This window comes from Dipodomys ordii, unplaced genomic scaffold (assembly GCF_000151885.1).
Source record: "Dipodomys ordii isolate 6190 unplaced genomic scaffold, Dord_2.0 Scaffold53, whole genome shotgun sequence".
Taxonomy (NCBI): Eukaryota; Metazoa; Chordata; class Mammalia; order Rodentia; family Heteromyidae; genus Dipodomys; species Dipodomys ordii.
In genome coordinates, this window is record NW_012267269.1 from 6,132,800 (window position 1) to 6,149,160 (window position 16,361).

At 36.0% G+C, this 16,361-nt stretch overlaps 1 protein-coding gene across 1 annotated transcript in view; it reads right to left on the bottom strand.

Annotated features, from left to right (window-relative positions):
- The window catches only part of Mllt3 (myeloid/lymphoid or mixed-lineage leukemia; translocated to, 3), a 278,452-nt gene that overhangs the window by 114,199 nt on the left and 147,892 nt on the right, over nucleotides 1–16,361 (bottom strand). The window contains exon 3 of the mRNA XM_013020763.1: nucleotides 3,592–3,674. Coding sequence (XP_012876217.1) covers nucleotides 3,592–3,674 — 83 coding nt within the window. The remainder of the gene's footprint in view (nucleotides 1–3,591; nucleotides 3,675–16,361) is intronic.

A 16,361-nucleotide genomic window follows, 5' to 3' on the forward strand; every position in this document is an offset into this window, starting at 1 on the left:
GCTTGGTAAGAAATGTACGCATTATCCTGCCCATGCAATTGTAACCCCTCTGTACAGTATGTTCACATATAAAATAAAATAAAATTTAAAAAAAAGAGAGAAAAAAAGATATAAATAGATATAAAGTTTTAGGTAGATAGATATGCATATACATGCCAGTTATCTATCTATCTATCTATCTATCTATCTATCTATCTATCTATCTATCTATCTATCTATCTATCTATGTAAAGAGAGAGAGTGCAACGGCTTTCCTTCTCCCCTTCCTTCCCCCTTCCTGGGAAAGCAATGCCTGTGAATTCCTGTGCTGTCATTCTGATGTGTTTTTTTCCTACAGGTACATCTCTAGAGCGCTTAGTCATTTCAGTGGTTTAAAAAAACATACTAAACATTACAACCATATATACACATATGTGTATAGATATTTATTCATGTAACTCTTAAGCCATCATCATCATTTGAGATTTGTTCATTAAGTACTATGTGGTATTCTATAATGCCACTATGTATGGCCATTTAGGAAAATCCCAAATTTACATTACCAATATTGAAATGTACATGTTCCATTGCACGACTATGTAACTAGTAACTATTAGTAAGTATGAAATCTTAAAGAAAACCTAAAACTAGGAAATGAATGGACACTGAACAGGCAATCTATTAAACAATTCTCACTCTCATTGTCTACTTTGCATTCTCATTTTTTGTACCTCTTTCTTTCTTCATATTGTAAGAAACTAAAATCTTTCATAAAGTGAATGTGTCTTAGTCACATGTCCAACTGCCTAATAGGTCTTCATTATAAGCTGCTGTTACTCTTTTACATAAATTTCAAAGAGATTGAATTGCATACATGCACATAGTTGAGAAACAATACTTTCTGCCTTGCTATCTTTCATTTGCTCTCTTTTTAAATCTAGCATTTGGGAAGCTTCTGGTTATATCCTATCAAGATAAAATGAGCAGACATTTTACAGAGAGAGGAAAGAAGATGAGGAGAAGAGGCGCAGGAGGAGAAGGAGGACAACAATGAAAGGAGAGATAGAATTATTAACTACCACATTATTTCCAAACTAAAGCCAGTGTAATGTAAAATTCACTTAGGTGACAACCATCAGTCCTCTTACAACTGCCTATCCCCTAATTTCTTTGAGACAAGATGTTGGGGCTTAAAGGTCTAGATTTTTTCTATGGTATAACCTTTCCTCCACTAGATGAACTATAAGCCCTAGTTGTGAGGGTAAAACAAAGGGAAGACACACCATATGCATGTTATTAAACTTGCAAGGTATTCAAAAGGAGTGCAGGGAAGATCCAGGCTCTGAATTCCTTCTCATGATCACAGCCATTTAATTCTAAATATATACTATAAAGTAAGAAAGGATCTGACTATTCATTTCTCCAAAGTTTATCATACAAATGGATAATAAACATATGAAAAGATGTTTAACGTCTTAAGTCACCAGAGAAATGCAAATAAAATCCAAAATTAAATACCACTGCACAATGACTGGGATGGTTCTTAGATATAAAAGAAAATAGGGCTGGGAAGGTGGCTCAGTGATAGAGTGCTTGCCTCACATACATGAGGTCCTGGGTTCGATTCCTCAGCACCACATATGCAGAAAAAGCTGGAAGTGGTGCTGTGGCTCAGGTGGTAGAGCACCAGCCTTGAGCTGAAGAGCTGAGGGACAGCGCCCAGGCCCAGAGTTCAGGCCCCATGGCCAACAAAAAGAAAAAGAAAATAAGAAAGTATAAAGCATTAGAGTAATTAGACCTTCATGCATTGCTGGTGGGGATCTAGTATGGTACAACCAGTTTGGAAAATAGTTTAGCAGTCTCTCCAAACATTTCACAAGGTGCTGAGTTCAAGCCCCTGTATCACAAAAAAAGTAAAAGATAGGGTGACATATTATAATCAAACAATTCTGCCAAAGGACATATCCATGACATTTGAAAAAATGTCTGAACAAGAATGTACAAATTAATGTTCAGGATATCATTTCCACAATAGTAAAAAAGTGAAAACAAGTCAAATGGTCATGAGATTACAAATGAAAAAGCAAAATGTGATCTGTATAAATGAAATTTGGTTCAGCTAAAAATAACATTTATTGATACATCCTACAATAAATGAATTTAATCTCTCGAAATTATTAGAAACCTACTAAATGAAATACCAGTAAGGTACTCAGCATACTGTCAACCATTTAACTGCAGAGAAATGTTACTCTCAAGTACATCCCTCCAAAGCTGAAAATATAAGATAACCCCAAGTAAGAGGATGGAAAGTTTGTGCTGTAATATGGTATACAAGGAGAAAGTAACAAAAAATATGAAAACAAAATTCATTCTGCTATCCATATATTTCTAATTTATAGTATAGTTTAATTACAGCTTAATTAAAATGCATTATCTCTTAATCATAAAGAAAACTTTGCTGAACTGAAAAGTCACTATTCTAGTCGAAGAAGATACTGCAGATTAAAAAGTGGCTTATCTGGGACATGGTGGCATGCACACCTGTGATCTCAGTGTGCTGGGGGCAAAAGTAGGAGGATCAAAGTCTGAGGCCAGCCCAAGCAAAACCTTAACATCCTATCTGAAACATAACTCCTAGGTTGCGCCCCATAAATACTGATGCAGTGGATCTGAGTCTGAGAAAGTCTTTTCTAAGCAGAAGTCGCTGCTATGCTAAGGATCGTTTTTTTAAGGAGCCATAGTGTAGATGACAAGGGACTGTATTTGAGCAGTTCAATTTTTTAAAAGAATGTTCTCACTCTGGAGCACTTTTAGAAACTGTCCTTACAAATTCCCAATGTTTACTAAGTACTTACTTATATGTAAGACAATGCACTAAAATACTTCACACAAAAATTAATCTTATCTAATCCTAACCACATCATAAGGTACTTATTCTTATTTTACCACTTTATAAATAAGGAAAACATGGAGGTTAAGCAATATATCCAGATTATGGTCTGTGTTCTAGTATCTACACACATCTCAATGCTGAACATGTTTAAACCAGAATCCATAATATCTTGGGTTGAAATAACTGTGTGTTGTCTATCTGCCAAAAAAACACATGAGATCATTCTTTCTAAGCCTCAAAAGTTCTAGAAATATGAAAACAAGAAAAAGAACATTTCACTGATAAACCATAATTTCTCTCTTCTTTTTTACAAATAAACATATATTAATCCTTTTCAAAATGGCTACCATTCTTTAAAATGAGTATTAAATGAATTTCATATAATCTCACTTCACATAATTGAAATTATACTTTTATTGCCATTTCTATGATTAAGGATAATAACTAAAATTGTAGCTACTCAGGAGTCTGGGATCTGAGGATCCCAGTTCAAAGCCAACCCGGGCAGGGAAGACTGTGAGACTCTTACCTCTAATAAACTACTCAGAAAATCAGAAGCAGCGCTGTGGCTCAAGCACTACCCTTGAGCTGAAGAGCTCAGGGACAGCACCCAGGCCCAGAGATCATGCCCCACGACCAACAAAAAATAAATAAAATAATAATAATAATAATAATAATTTCAAACAATACTTGGTTTATAAGTAAAGATTACATACCTTGTTTTTAAAATAAACCTCAATTGGCAAAATGAAACCAGCATACCCAGATTCTTCTACTTTGTAAGGTGGATCTTTGCACACTGAAACATTAAAAATAGGAAAAGATGAGTATCATAAACCAAATAAAACCTTTTTTCAAAAATCACATTGTACCATCTAGATCCCACCCAATTTCACAGACCCTTCAGTCTCTGATCTATTCTGTATATTTTTTCAGAATATATGGCAACAACTTTTGTATCTAAAGCAAAAAACATAAACTGTTTATTGAAATTTGAGTGGAACCAAACTAATCATCATCAACCATCATCATTAATGAATGAACTTTAGGTATTATCAAATGCTCCAAAGCTTTTGGCATGCAACATAGATCCTTTGACCCAAAGTTTGAAAAGAGATACAAGTTTCCTAACAAAAGTACCATCTACATCAGAGTGTTAATGCAAATCACCCCTCCACCTAAACTTTTCAGTAGTTTGAAATGTCCTTATTTCTATGCAACCCTTTTTTCTTAGAATTCTCAAACCCAGGGTCTGTCGATGTTCTTAATCCCCATTAAGACTCATTACATGCTGATCTTTCTCCCCTCAAAACAAATGCTTATTGAAATATTGGTGTGCATACAAACATTTAAAAGTTAATACCATCTTATATGTAAGAAAGCATAGGCTTGTATTTTTTTTCTTTTTTTTTTTTTTGTTGGTCGTGGGGCTTGAACTCTGGGCCTGGGCGCTGTCCCTCAGCTCTTCAGCTCAAGGCGATCGCTCTACCAATTGAGCTACAACGCCACTTCCGGTTTTCTGGTGGTTTATTGGAGATAGGAGTCTCATGGTCTCTCCTGCCCGGGCTGGCTTTGAACCACAATCCTCAGATCTCAGCCTCCTGAGTAGCTAGGATTACAGGCGTGAGCCACCAGCGCCTGGCTCAGGCTTGTATTTCTTGTGGAGTCAGAACAAAATGATTAAGCCAGCACTTGGAGAATAAGAGAACCAATGTCATTCTTTTAAGATTTCTATAAATTCAAAGTCCATCACAAGCCAACTGAAATTAGTCTGGTAAGACTGCAGTTTAGTAGTATAACTTCAGTAAAACACTCTGTGCTGAATATCCAGGCTTGATACACCGGTATCTCTTTGGTAGTGCCAGTTGGCCTTTTCTGGTGTCCTACCTTTGTTACCTACCATAATCCCTGTGCATCACTCTAAGATTGGCCCTTAAATGGGCATAGCATTTTTCATGTGCATCCCGTCCTCCTTCTGCCCCAAACTTCACATCTAAAGATGCCTTCAAATTCTAATTTCTTCACAAAGCTGTTCTCAATCACAAAATAATATTGTCCCATCTCCCTTTACAGTCCCAAAGCATTAACTGCCTGAACTGCTTTGACACTGAAGAGTTCCCTGTAATTCAAGTGATCTCACCTGCTAATTAAAATTCCCTTTCCTTCCTCAAAAGCAGAAAGAACATTTCCTCAAGAAGGTAGTGTCAAGAGCTCAGACTTCAACAGCTGGCACATCTGTGACCAATCCACTATCCAGCTCAAACTCAAGGGTACCTCTGCAAAGTTGTCTCACATCTTCAACCTTGGGCTCCTTTTCAACACAGTGGGATTATGTAGATTAAGCAGGTGACTGTTATGTACTGAATGTTTGTGTTCCCCCAAATTCATATATTGACATCCTCACCTCTGATGGTAACAATATTAGGAAGTGGGGCCTTTGGAAGGCGAAGCCCTAATGAATGGGCTTAGTGCCCTCATAAAAGAGGCCCCAGGGAGCCCTCTCAACCTTCCTACTATATGAAGACATGGCAAAAACAAAGTATCCTGGGACCTTCACTAGAACCCTGCCATGTTGGCATCCTGACCTCAGACTTCCAGTCACCATAACTTCAAGAAATAAATTTCTGTTGTTTGTTATAGCAGCTTGAATGAATAAAGACAGTGATATATGTAGAAGATACAGCAGAGAACCCAGAATACGTACGTTTTTAATATGTAACTCACATGAGAAAAAAAATTTATTAACCTTACATTATCTAGTCACTACGGAACCTCTTCAAATGAAAATAAAAAGGAGCCACCAAATAGAAGGACCTGGTTTGGGGTGAGAATACTCAAGTCTATAGCCCTGAACTGGGGATTGATTCTCTACACAGTTTCTGCTTCCTTTACCTTTAACAGGGAGAAAACCTCATCTACACATCTATAAGTATAGCCTCAATGTGCTATATGGAGGAACTAAAAGTATGAGGTATTCTATTACAAAATGGTACTGCTAATAATGGTACATTGAAAGAAATACTTAGTATACATGAGTACATAGATAGACATGCACTCAAGACAAGATTTCTTTTGTTGCATTTTGGGCTTTGGGTTTTTAAAACAAGGTCTAACTATGTAGCCCACATGGGCCTCAAACTTGCAATCCTCTTGTTTCAGTGTCACAAGTACTGGGATTATAGGTGTATACCTCACCCCCATCATGGTCAGCTGAAGGCAGTATTTTGACATTTGATTGCCTCCTTTTGTCCAATTTAGGAAAAATGCCTCAAAATCATGTTAGGACAATTCACTCCAAAACAAGACATCTTGTTTAACTTTATATGTTTTTCCAGAAAAAAAACTTAAAAAGCAAAATAACTAAGTGACATCTGCCCTATATGCAATGACCACCTGCCAACCTGCCATGCATATTCATGCCACTAAAGGCATTGAACAGTCCCGCAGTTCCCAACTAGCAGGCTTCAGTTACACTCATGACATTTCTAGCCCCAGAACCCTTTCAGAACAGCAGTTTCATGTCCAGGTTGCTTGGAATTAATCATGCCAATGTCATTTAAAGGAAGTTTATTTTGTGGGCTGCTGTACTCGCCAGAGGAGTTATAGCTGGTTTTCTGTACAGCCTTTATATAATTCATTTTCTGTATTCTGCATGCAAATTGCTCCTATTATAGGAAACAGCTGCCAGTGAACACATCTTGAAGTTGAAGATCTTGACTTTTTTCTACCCCTTAAAGGAAATGATCTGCTATGTATTAATATTCTAAAGAAGTCTGATTCTATAAGAAAATATTCATCAGCTCATAAAGCAATTATTTTAAATATGATGTCTTCATCAACAACAATAAACAATGTCCATAGAACACCCTGAGTTCTTAAAACAAACACTGGAAACTTTTTATTTATAATAAATATGCCACATAAATTAGTGGCCATGTAAACACAAATAAGTTATAATTTAAAGATTAGGATAAATTCTAGCCCAAAGAAATTCAAATTAGGGGAAATTATTTATTTGGGTAAACTATTATTTATTTGTTTATTTGGGTATCTTATCAGAATCATTAATATGAGTTTCTAAACTAGTTCTAAAACAGAAATAGTTCAAACTAGATGTGATAGTACATTAGATAGAAATCAACAATCTTCCAACAACTAAAGCTATGTCTAAGAGGAGTCACCTTCTGTAATCCATCAACACTTCATGGATTCTCCTCCTGATGATCACTGACTATTCTGAGACCTAAGCATCCTAAACCCTGCAACTCATTCTTCCTCTTACTTGTTTATGAATCAGATAGTTCTTTATATCCATGTGATAAGAGGCCAAGTTTTAGAGTTCACAAAGGAATATGTATGCCAAAATTTTTGTGACAAAAAGATACCAAATTTTTATGTGACAATAAAATGATAAAAGTAATATTGATTCCTAACACTATGCATATTAACTCAGTAAAAATCACTAGTTTTGATTCCTCATCACAGCCAGCCCAGATGTCACCTCTTTCCGAACTCCCAGGATCCTCCTGCCTGCTTCTCTCACTGTACTTGTTGGGCAGATTTTGGCAGATAACAATTTACCTCTCATATTCCTTCAATGAACAGACTCTAAGTGATTGTATCTATCATTCAAATACATAATTTCTGGCACTAATCTTCAGCCAAACTAAAGGAACTCAACAAGTGTCTGTTGAATTGATTTTTTTTTAAGACTCCTTCTTCACTGATAGTCAGTGCCTAAGAAGTTGCATTCTCAGTAGTAGAAATGAACTGGTATTAGCCAATCCAGCTATTTTCTAAACTCCCTACCATCAAAGTAAACTTTTCAAAACTCATCTCAAGGAATAAAGTACTGCCACAATAGAGTATTCTCTAGAAAAAAAAGGTACCCAAAAAAGAAATAGTAAAAATTCTGAGAGTATCACATTTAGGTAACTGAGTTAACTAGTTGGGTCAGAGATTTCTAAGGCCATTTTGAAACTAATATTCTAAAATCTTAAGAATTTTTCCATCTCTATATATTACTACTCATGTACTCTAAGGCTCTTACTAGAATACATTTACAAAATTCACTCTGCCCAAGAAATCACATGTGCCATGTAGTTCTGCCAGGATATAATACCCAAAATTCATGCTCAAAAACAGCAGAACCGAAGATTCATTTTAAAAAGTAGACTTCCCCCTCACAATAGCAGGAATAATATGCTAATTATACACATTGACCAATAATCTGGTGTGTGTGTGTTTATGTGTGTGTGTGTTCAGTACTGAGAATCAAACTAACAATTTTTGTTTGCTATACTGAACTACATCCCATTAAACTAATTTTAAAGTTGAAAGCAAATGTACACAGGAAGAAAAATAAAAGGGAAGCAAAAACGTCTTGATTTGTATAATCCATATCTTTACTTATTAATCAATAAAATCTTAAGTAGCAAAATATTTAATATTCTCTCCTAAGACAAAAGGAGAGCAGTAAGACTGTCTGTCTAGCAACTCTAAGGCCCTGAGTCAAATCCTGATAATAGTAATAAAAGTTTTTTTTTTTTAATCCTATAGTTGAAGCCAGGTGCCAGTGGCTCCTGTCCGTAATCCTAGCTATCTAGGAAGCTGAGATCTGAGGATGGCAGTTAGAAGCTAGCCTGGAGCAGGAAAGCTTGTGATACCACAAAAGCCAGAAGTGGAGATGTGGCTCAAGTAGTAGAGAGCTAGCCTTAAGCAAAAGCAGCTCAGAAACAGTGCCCAGGCCTTGAGTTCAAGCCAGAGGACTGGCACAAAAAAAAAAACAAAAAAACAATAACAACAACAAAAATTTTAAAAATCTTACACTTGGTAGAGAAAAATAAATACTCTTTAGACGAATAAATAAACTTTTGCTTATATAGTAAAATTATATGTAGAAATAAATTTGATTAATTAATAGAATTCTTTTGCTGGCAGACATGTATGTACACACACACACACACACACACACACACACACACACACACACCTCCAAAAAGCACTCTCTAAAAGCCACAAATCCTTCACTGAGGCTTTAGAAATATAATTAAACAACAGTTTTCTCCTTAATTCTTGGGAAAACAACATTATAGATTCTCTCCACAGTATGTCTGTTTGCTTAAACATGATTTGTGCCATCTGAATGCTTTTGTAAAATACATGGCCTAGTTGCTTATTGATAATTATTGATTTTACTTTTTACACAGAGCCCTACAGGAAGTCAACACACTAAACTATCTCTATATTTAGACTGATTATTATGACTGTTATGTGCTAATTGTCCATTCAAACTTGAGAATTTGGGACTTCTTTCTCCCCACTTCAATCTTATCACATCAAAATTCCCAGAAGTGGGGAACACTTCTGGGAACACTAAATGACCCATTTCTTCATTTCAAACATCTCTGTGCTAGCATCCAACAATCTAGCGCCTGAGATTTACCATTGCTTCTCTCCTGCTCATTTTGAAATAATAGCAAAAATCAGGGTTTTACCCTTTAGATTTTACTATTTTCTTCATTTTCCTGAGAAAGAATTCATGGTAACAATAATATTATGCGTTGTATAAATAAATGTCTTCACCTTGTTGATTTTTTAAATTCAAATGCCATTCTAAAACTCTAATTGCTTCATATGCAATAATTGTATCAACAAAAGAACCCTGGGCCTTTCATACAGTCTTAAGGGCAATACTAGATGATACAATTAGCTAGATATAGTTAGCTAGCAGACTAGTGATAGACCAGTAGTCTACTTAATGCAGATGCACTACAAGGCAGCATCACCTCAATACCCCAAAACAAAAATAGTATTTAACCAGGAGTCAGTAACCATTACCTGTAATCCTAGCTATTCAGGAGGCTGAGAACTGAGGATCACAGTTCAAAGCTAGCCTGGGCAGGAAAGTCCATGAGACACTTATCTCCAACTAACTGCCAGAAAACTCGAAGTGGTGCTGTGGCTCCCCAGAACCAACAGGGAAAAATAAAGGTACTTTATCTTTCCTATATTCTCCTCTTCTCACTGCACTGTATTAGCTAATACTTATGTGTCTGCTGCCAGCAAACCCACATATTCTGAGGTTTCCAAGGTCTAAGGCTTTGTCTTAGGCCTTTTTTCATTCCAGGACTCACCAGTTATGAAAGTGAGTTGAATTAACAAAGCATAACTAATATACACTTACAAGAAAAAGATGGGGCAAGCCTGGCAGTGGAGAAAAAAATATCCAAGTTCTACCTAGAGAGTAGAAACTTTGAGAAAGCCAATAGGATTGTAAAGTTCATCAAAACAAGATGGTACAAGCAGTCTAAAAATGATAGGAAAAAAGGTGAATACAAATTATGTTTATACTTCTATAAAGCACTTTATGCCATACATTCCAATGAATTCAAATGGGGATGGTTACAATGGATTACACACATAAAAGAATGACTTAATTTCAATATGTATGGAAAACCCCTAGATTTAAAATACGAGATCAAGATTCCAAGTTGGTCATATTGTTAAAAAAAAAGTGATGATGATAATAAAAATGTTAACTTTGGAATCTTTACTCACACACAGAGAAATATCACCAGCCTCTCTCTCCAAAAGAATTAAAGTTTTTGTGAACACACACATATAGCTTTAACTTTCTGAGAAATTTTTTTCATGAGATTTATCCAAGCCCAAGTCAGGCTGAGGTTATGTTACTACATTAAATAAATATTGAGGGATTATGAGCACACTGCTTATCATCAATCATTTCTTGAAAAATTTATAAGTCAGCCAAATATAGGTATTAGCCAAACCTAGACAACAATATGAATTTGTAGACAATACTTAACACGTGTTTAGACTTAAAAATCTTTCACTAAAATTGATAGTTCTTCTAGCTTCTTGCCCCAAGTTCTCTACATAATTAATATATGTAAGTGCTTTAAATAATTAGCTTTGTGGAAATATATCCTAGAAACATACCTAGGATGAACTAAGTATGAAAGAGTGAACAAAACTCTTTTTTTATGGAGAGTTACTCAGATGAAAAAAATCTTCAGATTTCCCATTCCATAGAGGATTAATCATCTTTAAAGTTAAAGATTGGGAAAAATAGTGACGTCTTAGCAGATCATCTAGAAAGGCAATGGAGAAGGATTGAGGGAAGTAACTAAGAGTTGCTCCCAATACTGGCCGGAACATTCTATCTCAGTTCATGTTACCACTTGAAAAGGTGATCATCTAAAACACAGGTCCTCTCTCTGCAACTTTTTCATTTTTTAAAAATGTACATAAAAAGCAACTGAAGAACCAGGCATCAGTGAACCAGTGAACATCAGTGAACACTTATAATACTACCTACTCAGGAGGCTGAGATCTGAGGATCATTTTGCAAAGCCAGCCCAGACTGAAAAGTCCATGACACTCTAATCTCTAATTAACCAACAAAAAGCCAGAAGTGGAGCTGTGGCTTAAGAGGTAGAGTGCTATCCTTGATCAAAAAACTCAGGGACTGAGCCCAGAATCTGAATTCAAGCCACACACACACACACACACACACACACACACACACACACACACTTCCTGAAATAATCACTTTATGACTTCTGTCTGTGGTAGAAGTAAAAAGCCCTTGGAACTTTCCCCCTGGCATCAATGTTTTACCCACACCTTACGTTTGGCCCAGTTATCACTTTTTATTTATAGGGAGAGAAAATAAAAGAAATTCAATGTCCTCATTTAAAAAGTCATCCTGATTTTTTCCTTTAATATGAATTCACTCTTTCCCAATAATATTAGCCTGATCAGTTCAAGTGAGTATATACTATATAACTGTACAGCAACAAAGATAAAGTAGAAATCTGATCTGGGTCTAGCAGAGCTTGTTAGCTGCCAAGTTCTAGTCTAGAGACTAAGAATGAGGAAGAAGAATTTATACAATTAACATGGCCCCTTTACTTTCCTAATTTATATCTGATGTTGGGAGACTTAGCATAGAAAGGAAGAGGAAAGAAAGAGAACATACAAACAAGAAAATGTTAAGGGTAAAAGTACTCCTTAGAGCTACAGGAAAATCAAATAGCATTGAGTAAGTATGGTAGAAAATACCATACTAAGTGCAATTTAAAAAGAAAGATCACTGGTGAAAAACTACTCATGGGAAGAAAATAGTGCTGCAAAGAAAAATAGTTACATATTGCAGAAGAGAAGCTGAATAGGAAAGATGAACTTCAAACCCTGAGGATGCTCCAGTTTTTTCAAATATACTCATATTAAAAGAATATTTTGCCACTGATTTTTATTTTAGTTAATACACAGTAAGAATCACTTTTAAATATACTACACACCTATTCTCTCCTACAGCATACAATTCCATCAACAATGGTGTTATATACAAATGAGCTATCAACTGTATTAGATGATAAAAACAGCATTGTGCTATAAAAATAATCAAACTGATTGACGTTAAAACCCCACCAAAAATAATGTAGACAGAAATAAATTCACAGAGATATCAAATAATTATGATCCAATGTTAAGACAATGACTGAAATGTGTGTGTGTGTGTGTGTGTGTGTGTGTGTGTGTGTGTGTGTGTGTATGTGTGTCCAGGAAAGGATCCAAAACTGTCCTAAATTTAGAGGAATGGTTAAGAACAAGATTTCTTTTCCTGTCTATGCTTGCTATTTTTCTGCCATCTGTATGGCATTTGGAATAGTGATAGCCTATCCTAGGGACAGCAACTGATCAAAGCTCCATTGGACATCAGCACCAGAGGGGGGTGGGGAGACTTGGGGCAATGCTAATAAGATGACAACTGTTTATTCTCTGTGCATGAGGAATGGGGTTTCTGTTTAGATTGACAATCTTTCTATCTCCTCAATTAAATCAGGGAAAATACAGCATCTCTACCACTCTAAAGCAAGACTTTACCCTACATCAATTAAATCAGGGAAAATACAGCATCTCTACCACTCTAAAGCAAGACTTTACCCTACAACCCTACCCTGCATTCATAGTTCTACAAAGATGCAAGACCTGTTTCTCCAAGAACAAAAATCTAAACTAAAGACAAATCCCAAATGTTAAGACAAATACATGTGGGGGGGATAAATTATACCTAAAGTAAAATCTAAAAGCATTGTTCATTTCCCTTCCCCTCTCCAAATTAGAAAAATGTATATACAAGATGCAGGGGACCAGAATCAAATACAGTGAAAACAAGGGTTATAACATGGGGAGGAACATACAAAAGAAATTTTTTAAATCACATAGTACATTATAAGTACATTAAAAACAACAGCAACAGAGATAAAAACCTCAAAATGCTGAAACAAAGATACAGTTTGCCCATTGTAACAATGAGATGTACAAGACATTATGTTGAAATGGAATTTAGGTTGGGGGGGAGGGGAGTTGGGAGGGAGGGAAGGGATGTTAGGGGAAAAACCAAGTAGGGTGTAACAATGCTCATTACCTTACTCATGTAAACTGCAACCCCAGAATCTTTACAATAAAAAATATATATTAAAAAATAAAATAGAAGCGCTATCGATGTCATGTACATTATAAACATTTAACTCAATTTTTAAAGTATACTTTTGCCGAGCATTTTGGGGATTTGGGTTTTGTTGCTTTCTTATTTCTACCAATCACAGCATTTTCTCCCTCAATACGAAAGTGGGCTACAGAGCTCTCACATGGAGAACTCTGCTTTGCCTGAGACTGAATAGGAAACAGAAAAAAATTTAAAAAAAAAAAAAACAGCTTTCACTCATCTGCTTGGGTCAATTTTTACAAAATACCTTCTGAGTTTAAGGATTACTTAGCTGTGAGAAACAGCAAAAATACAAATGAAAGAAAAATCCAAACAAACACAAAAACTACCAGTAGTCAATGCTATCAGTAAGGACTCACAAACAAATTCTGAGAGAGCCACACATAGACTCAGGTCTCAAACTTCCAATCCTCCTACCTCAGCCTCCCTTGCACTAGAATCACAATATGAATCACATTGCCCAGCATTACAAGCCTTAATTTGTTTTGTTTTGTTTTTTTTGTTGTTGTTGTTGTTTGGTCGGTCATGGGGCTTGAACTCTGGGCTTGGGCGCTGTCCCTCAGCTCTTCAGTTCAAGGCGAGCACTCTACTGCTTGGGCCACAGCGCCACTTCTGGTTTTCTAGTAGTTTATTGGAGATAAGAGTCTCACGGACTTTCCTGCCAAGGCTGGCTTTGAACCTTGATCCTCAGATCTCAGCCTCCTGAGTAGCTAGAATTACAGGCGTGAGCCACTGGTGCCCGGCTTTGTTTGTTTGAAAGGTAGCATGTATGATATTGCCAAAAGAGTGAAGAAAGGAAATTTTTATTGAGTAATAGTGATTCTAGAAAAAGGTTAATATAATTATAGTGCAAGTTGGGATATATGAGAACCATTTCACTGGTTGGTATCTGACTCACACATTTCATGTGTGTATTTGTGTGCTTATAGATAGGTACATACTTTTTAAAATACCATGCCCCTCTAGAGTCTTTTGCTTTTAGTTTGGCAGATGCTTTTTCTGTTTCTGTCTCCAAAGTATCTAGGATGATAGTTGTGCACCACCACTCTAGGCCCCAATATATAGTTCTTGGTGGTGGTTTTTACCTTGACATAATAAGACATGAGTGAAGAGGAAAATGTATTATAAAAACAATATATATATATATACACACACACACATATATATATATATATATATATATATATATATATATATATTCTCCTAGGATTTTGGTACAAAATTTAGAAGCCAATAACTACGAACTTTAATCTTCAGAGTAGTTTTTAACGAAACTTCTTCCGCCGGGTGCAGGTGGCTCACGCCTGTAATCATAGCTACTCAGGAGGCTGAGATCTGAAGATCACAGTTCAAAACCAGTCCAGACAGAAAGTCTGTGAGACTCTTATCTCCAACTAACCACCAGAAAACTGGAAGTAGTATTGTGGCTCAACTGGTAGAACTCTAGCATTGAGCTGAAAAGCTGAGGGGCAGCACGCCCAGACCCGAGTTCAAGCCCCACAACTACCCCCCGCAAAAAAAAACCCTCTTCTTTGCAAGTAGAAACAAAGGTATCCAAATAAAGCATAGGGAATGTTGACTATTGCCCCCAAATAAATCAAAGAGAATGCTAAGTGCAGAACATGAAAATAACTGAGAGATAATCTAAATTTTAAGATGCTACCAGAAATTACTACTAATCTCAAATATAAAGGTAACAAGCCTTCTCAAGCATTCTGCCAAATGTTTCTTAAGCATTTCGCTCTCTAAAATCAAGGGCTTTAAAAAAATAACAAAAAAAAGCCCTAAATTTAACAAGAAACAGCATTTTGTGGCAGATTAAATATGTGAAAGTTGGAGGCAGCAGAGCTTGAGGAAGGAGCCCTGGGTTCAGATCTACCTCAGACATTCACATGATATATTCTGTTCCCTCATTTATCAAATAGAGCTAATGTGTCTGTTTACATCATATGTACATTATAAAAGTACAAATGAGATACTCCTGTTAACCCTGAAAACACTTTTTGTAAATTACAATTTACCCAGTTATCTAACAGCAGTCAAATACATACTGAAAACATTCAGGAACTTATTTTAGACTTTCTTTTCCAAAAAACAGAACAAAATATATATATATATCTGCAATGCATTTCATCAAGCATTCACAGAACTGATTTTCTTTTGCCCTCAAAGATCCTTGACAGGGATATATGAAAAAAAAATAATAAAAGTATTCCCTCAAAAAAATTTCACCTTAACCCAGCACTAAAAGTATTAGCAATCTGTCCACACTAATCACCCTACCTTTAAAGTCATAAAGCCCAAGTAAGCATATAATATGGTATGAAGACAGGGAATAAACGTTCCAAGGTCATGTCTCATAAAGAAGGAACAGTAAAATATTGCAGTAAAACAAATGAGTAGAAAATGGAAATGTTATCTAAGCTTAAGTCCTGGTGGTAGTAAGAGAAAAAGTAGCAAGGAATCAAGGAGAGGCTTGGAAAATGGTAAGCTATATAAGACCTCTGTCTTCCTGAAAACATTACAGGACAGAATAGGAGAAACCTTAGGACTCCTTGGCACAGGCTGAAATTTTCTTAATAGAGACCCAGAAACATAACAAATCAAAGAAAGGTTGGACAAATGGGATTGCATAAAGTTGCAGAGCTTCTGCATGGCAAAGGACAGCCTCTTCAGTAAATGGTGCTGGCAAAATTGGTTAACTATTTGTAGAAAACTAAACTAGATCCTTATATATCACCCTGCACCACAATCAACTCCAAATGGATCAAAGACCTCAGAGTCAAAGCAGACATTCTGAAAACATTACAGGATGGAATAGGAGAAACCCTAGGTCTCCTTGGCATGGGCCGAAATTTTCTGAATAGAGACCCAGAAACACAACAAATCAAAGAAAGGTTGGACAAATGGGATTGCATGAAGTTGCAGAGCTTCTGCATGGCAAAGGAC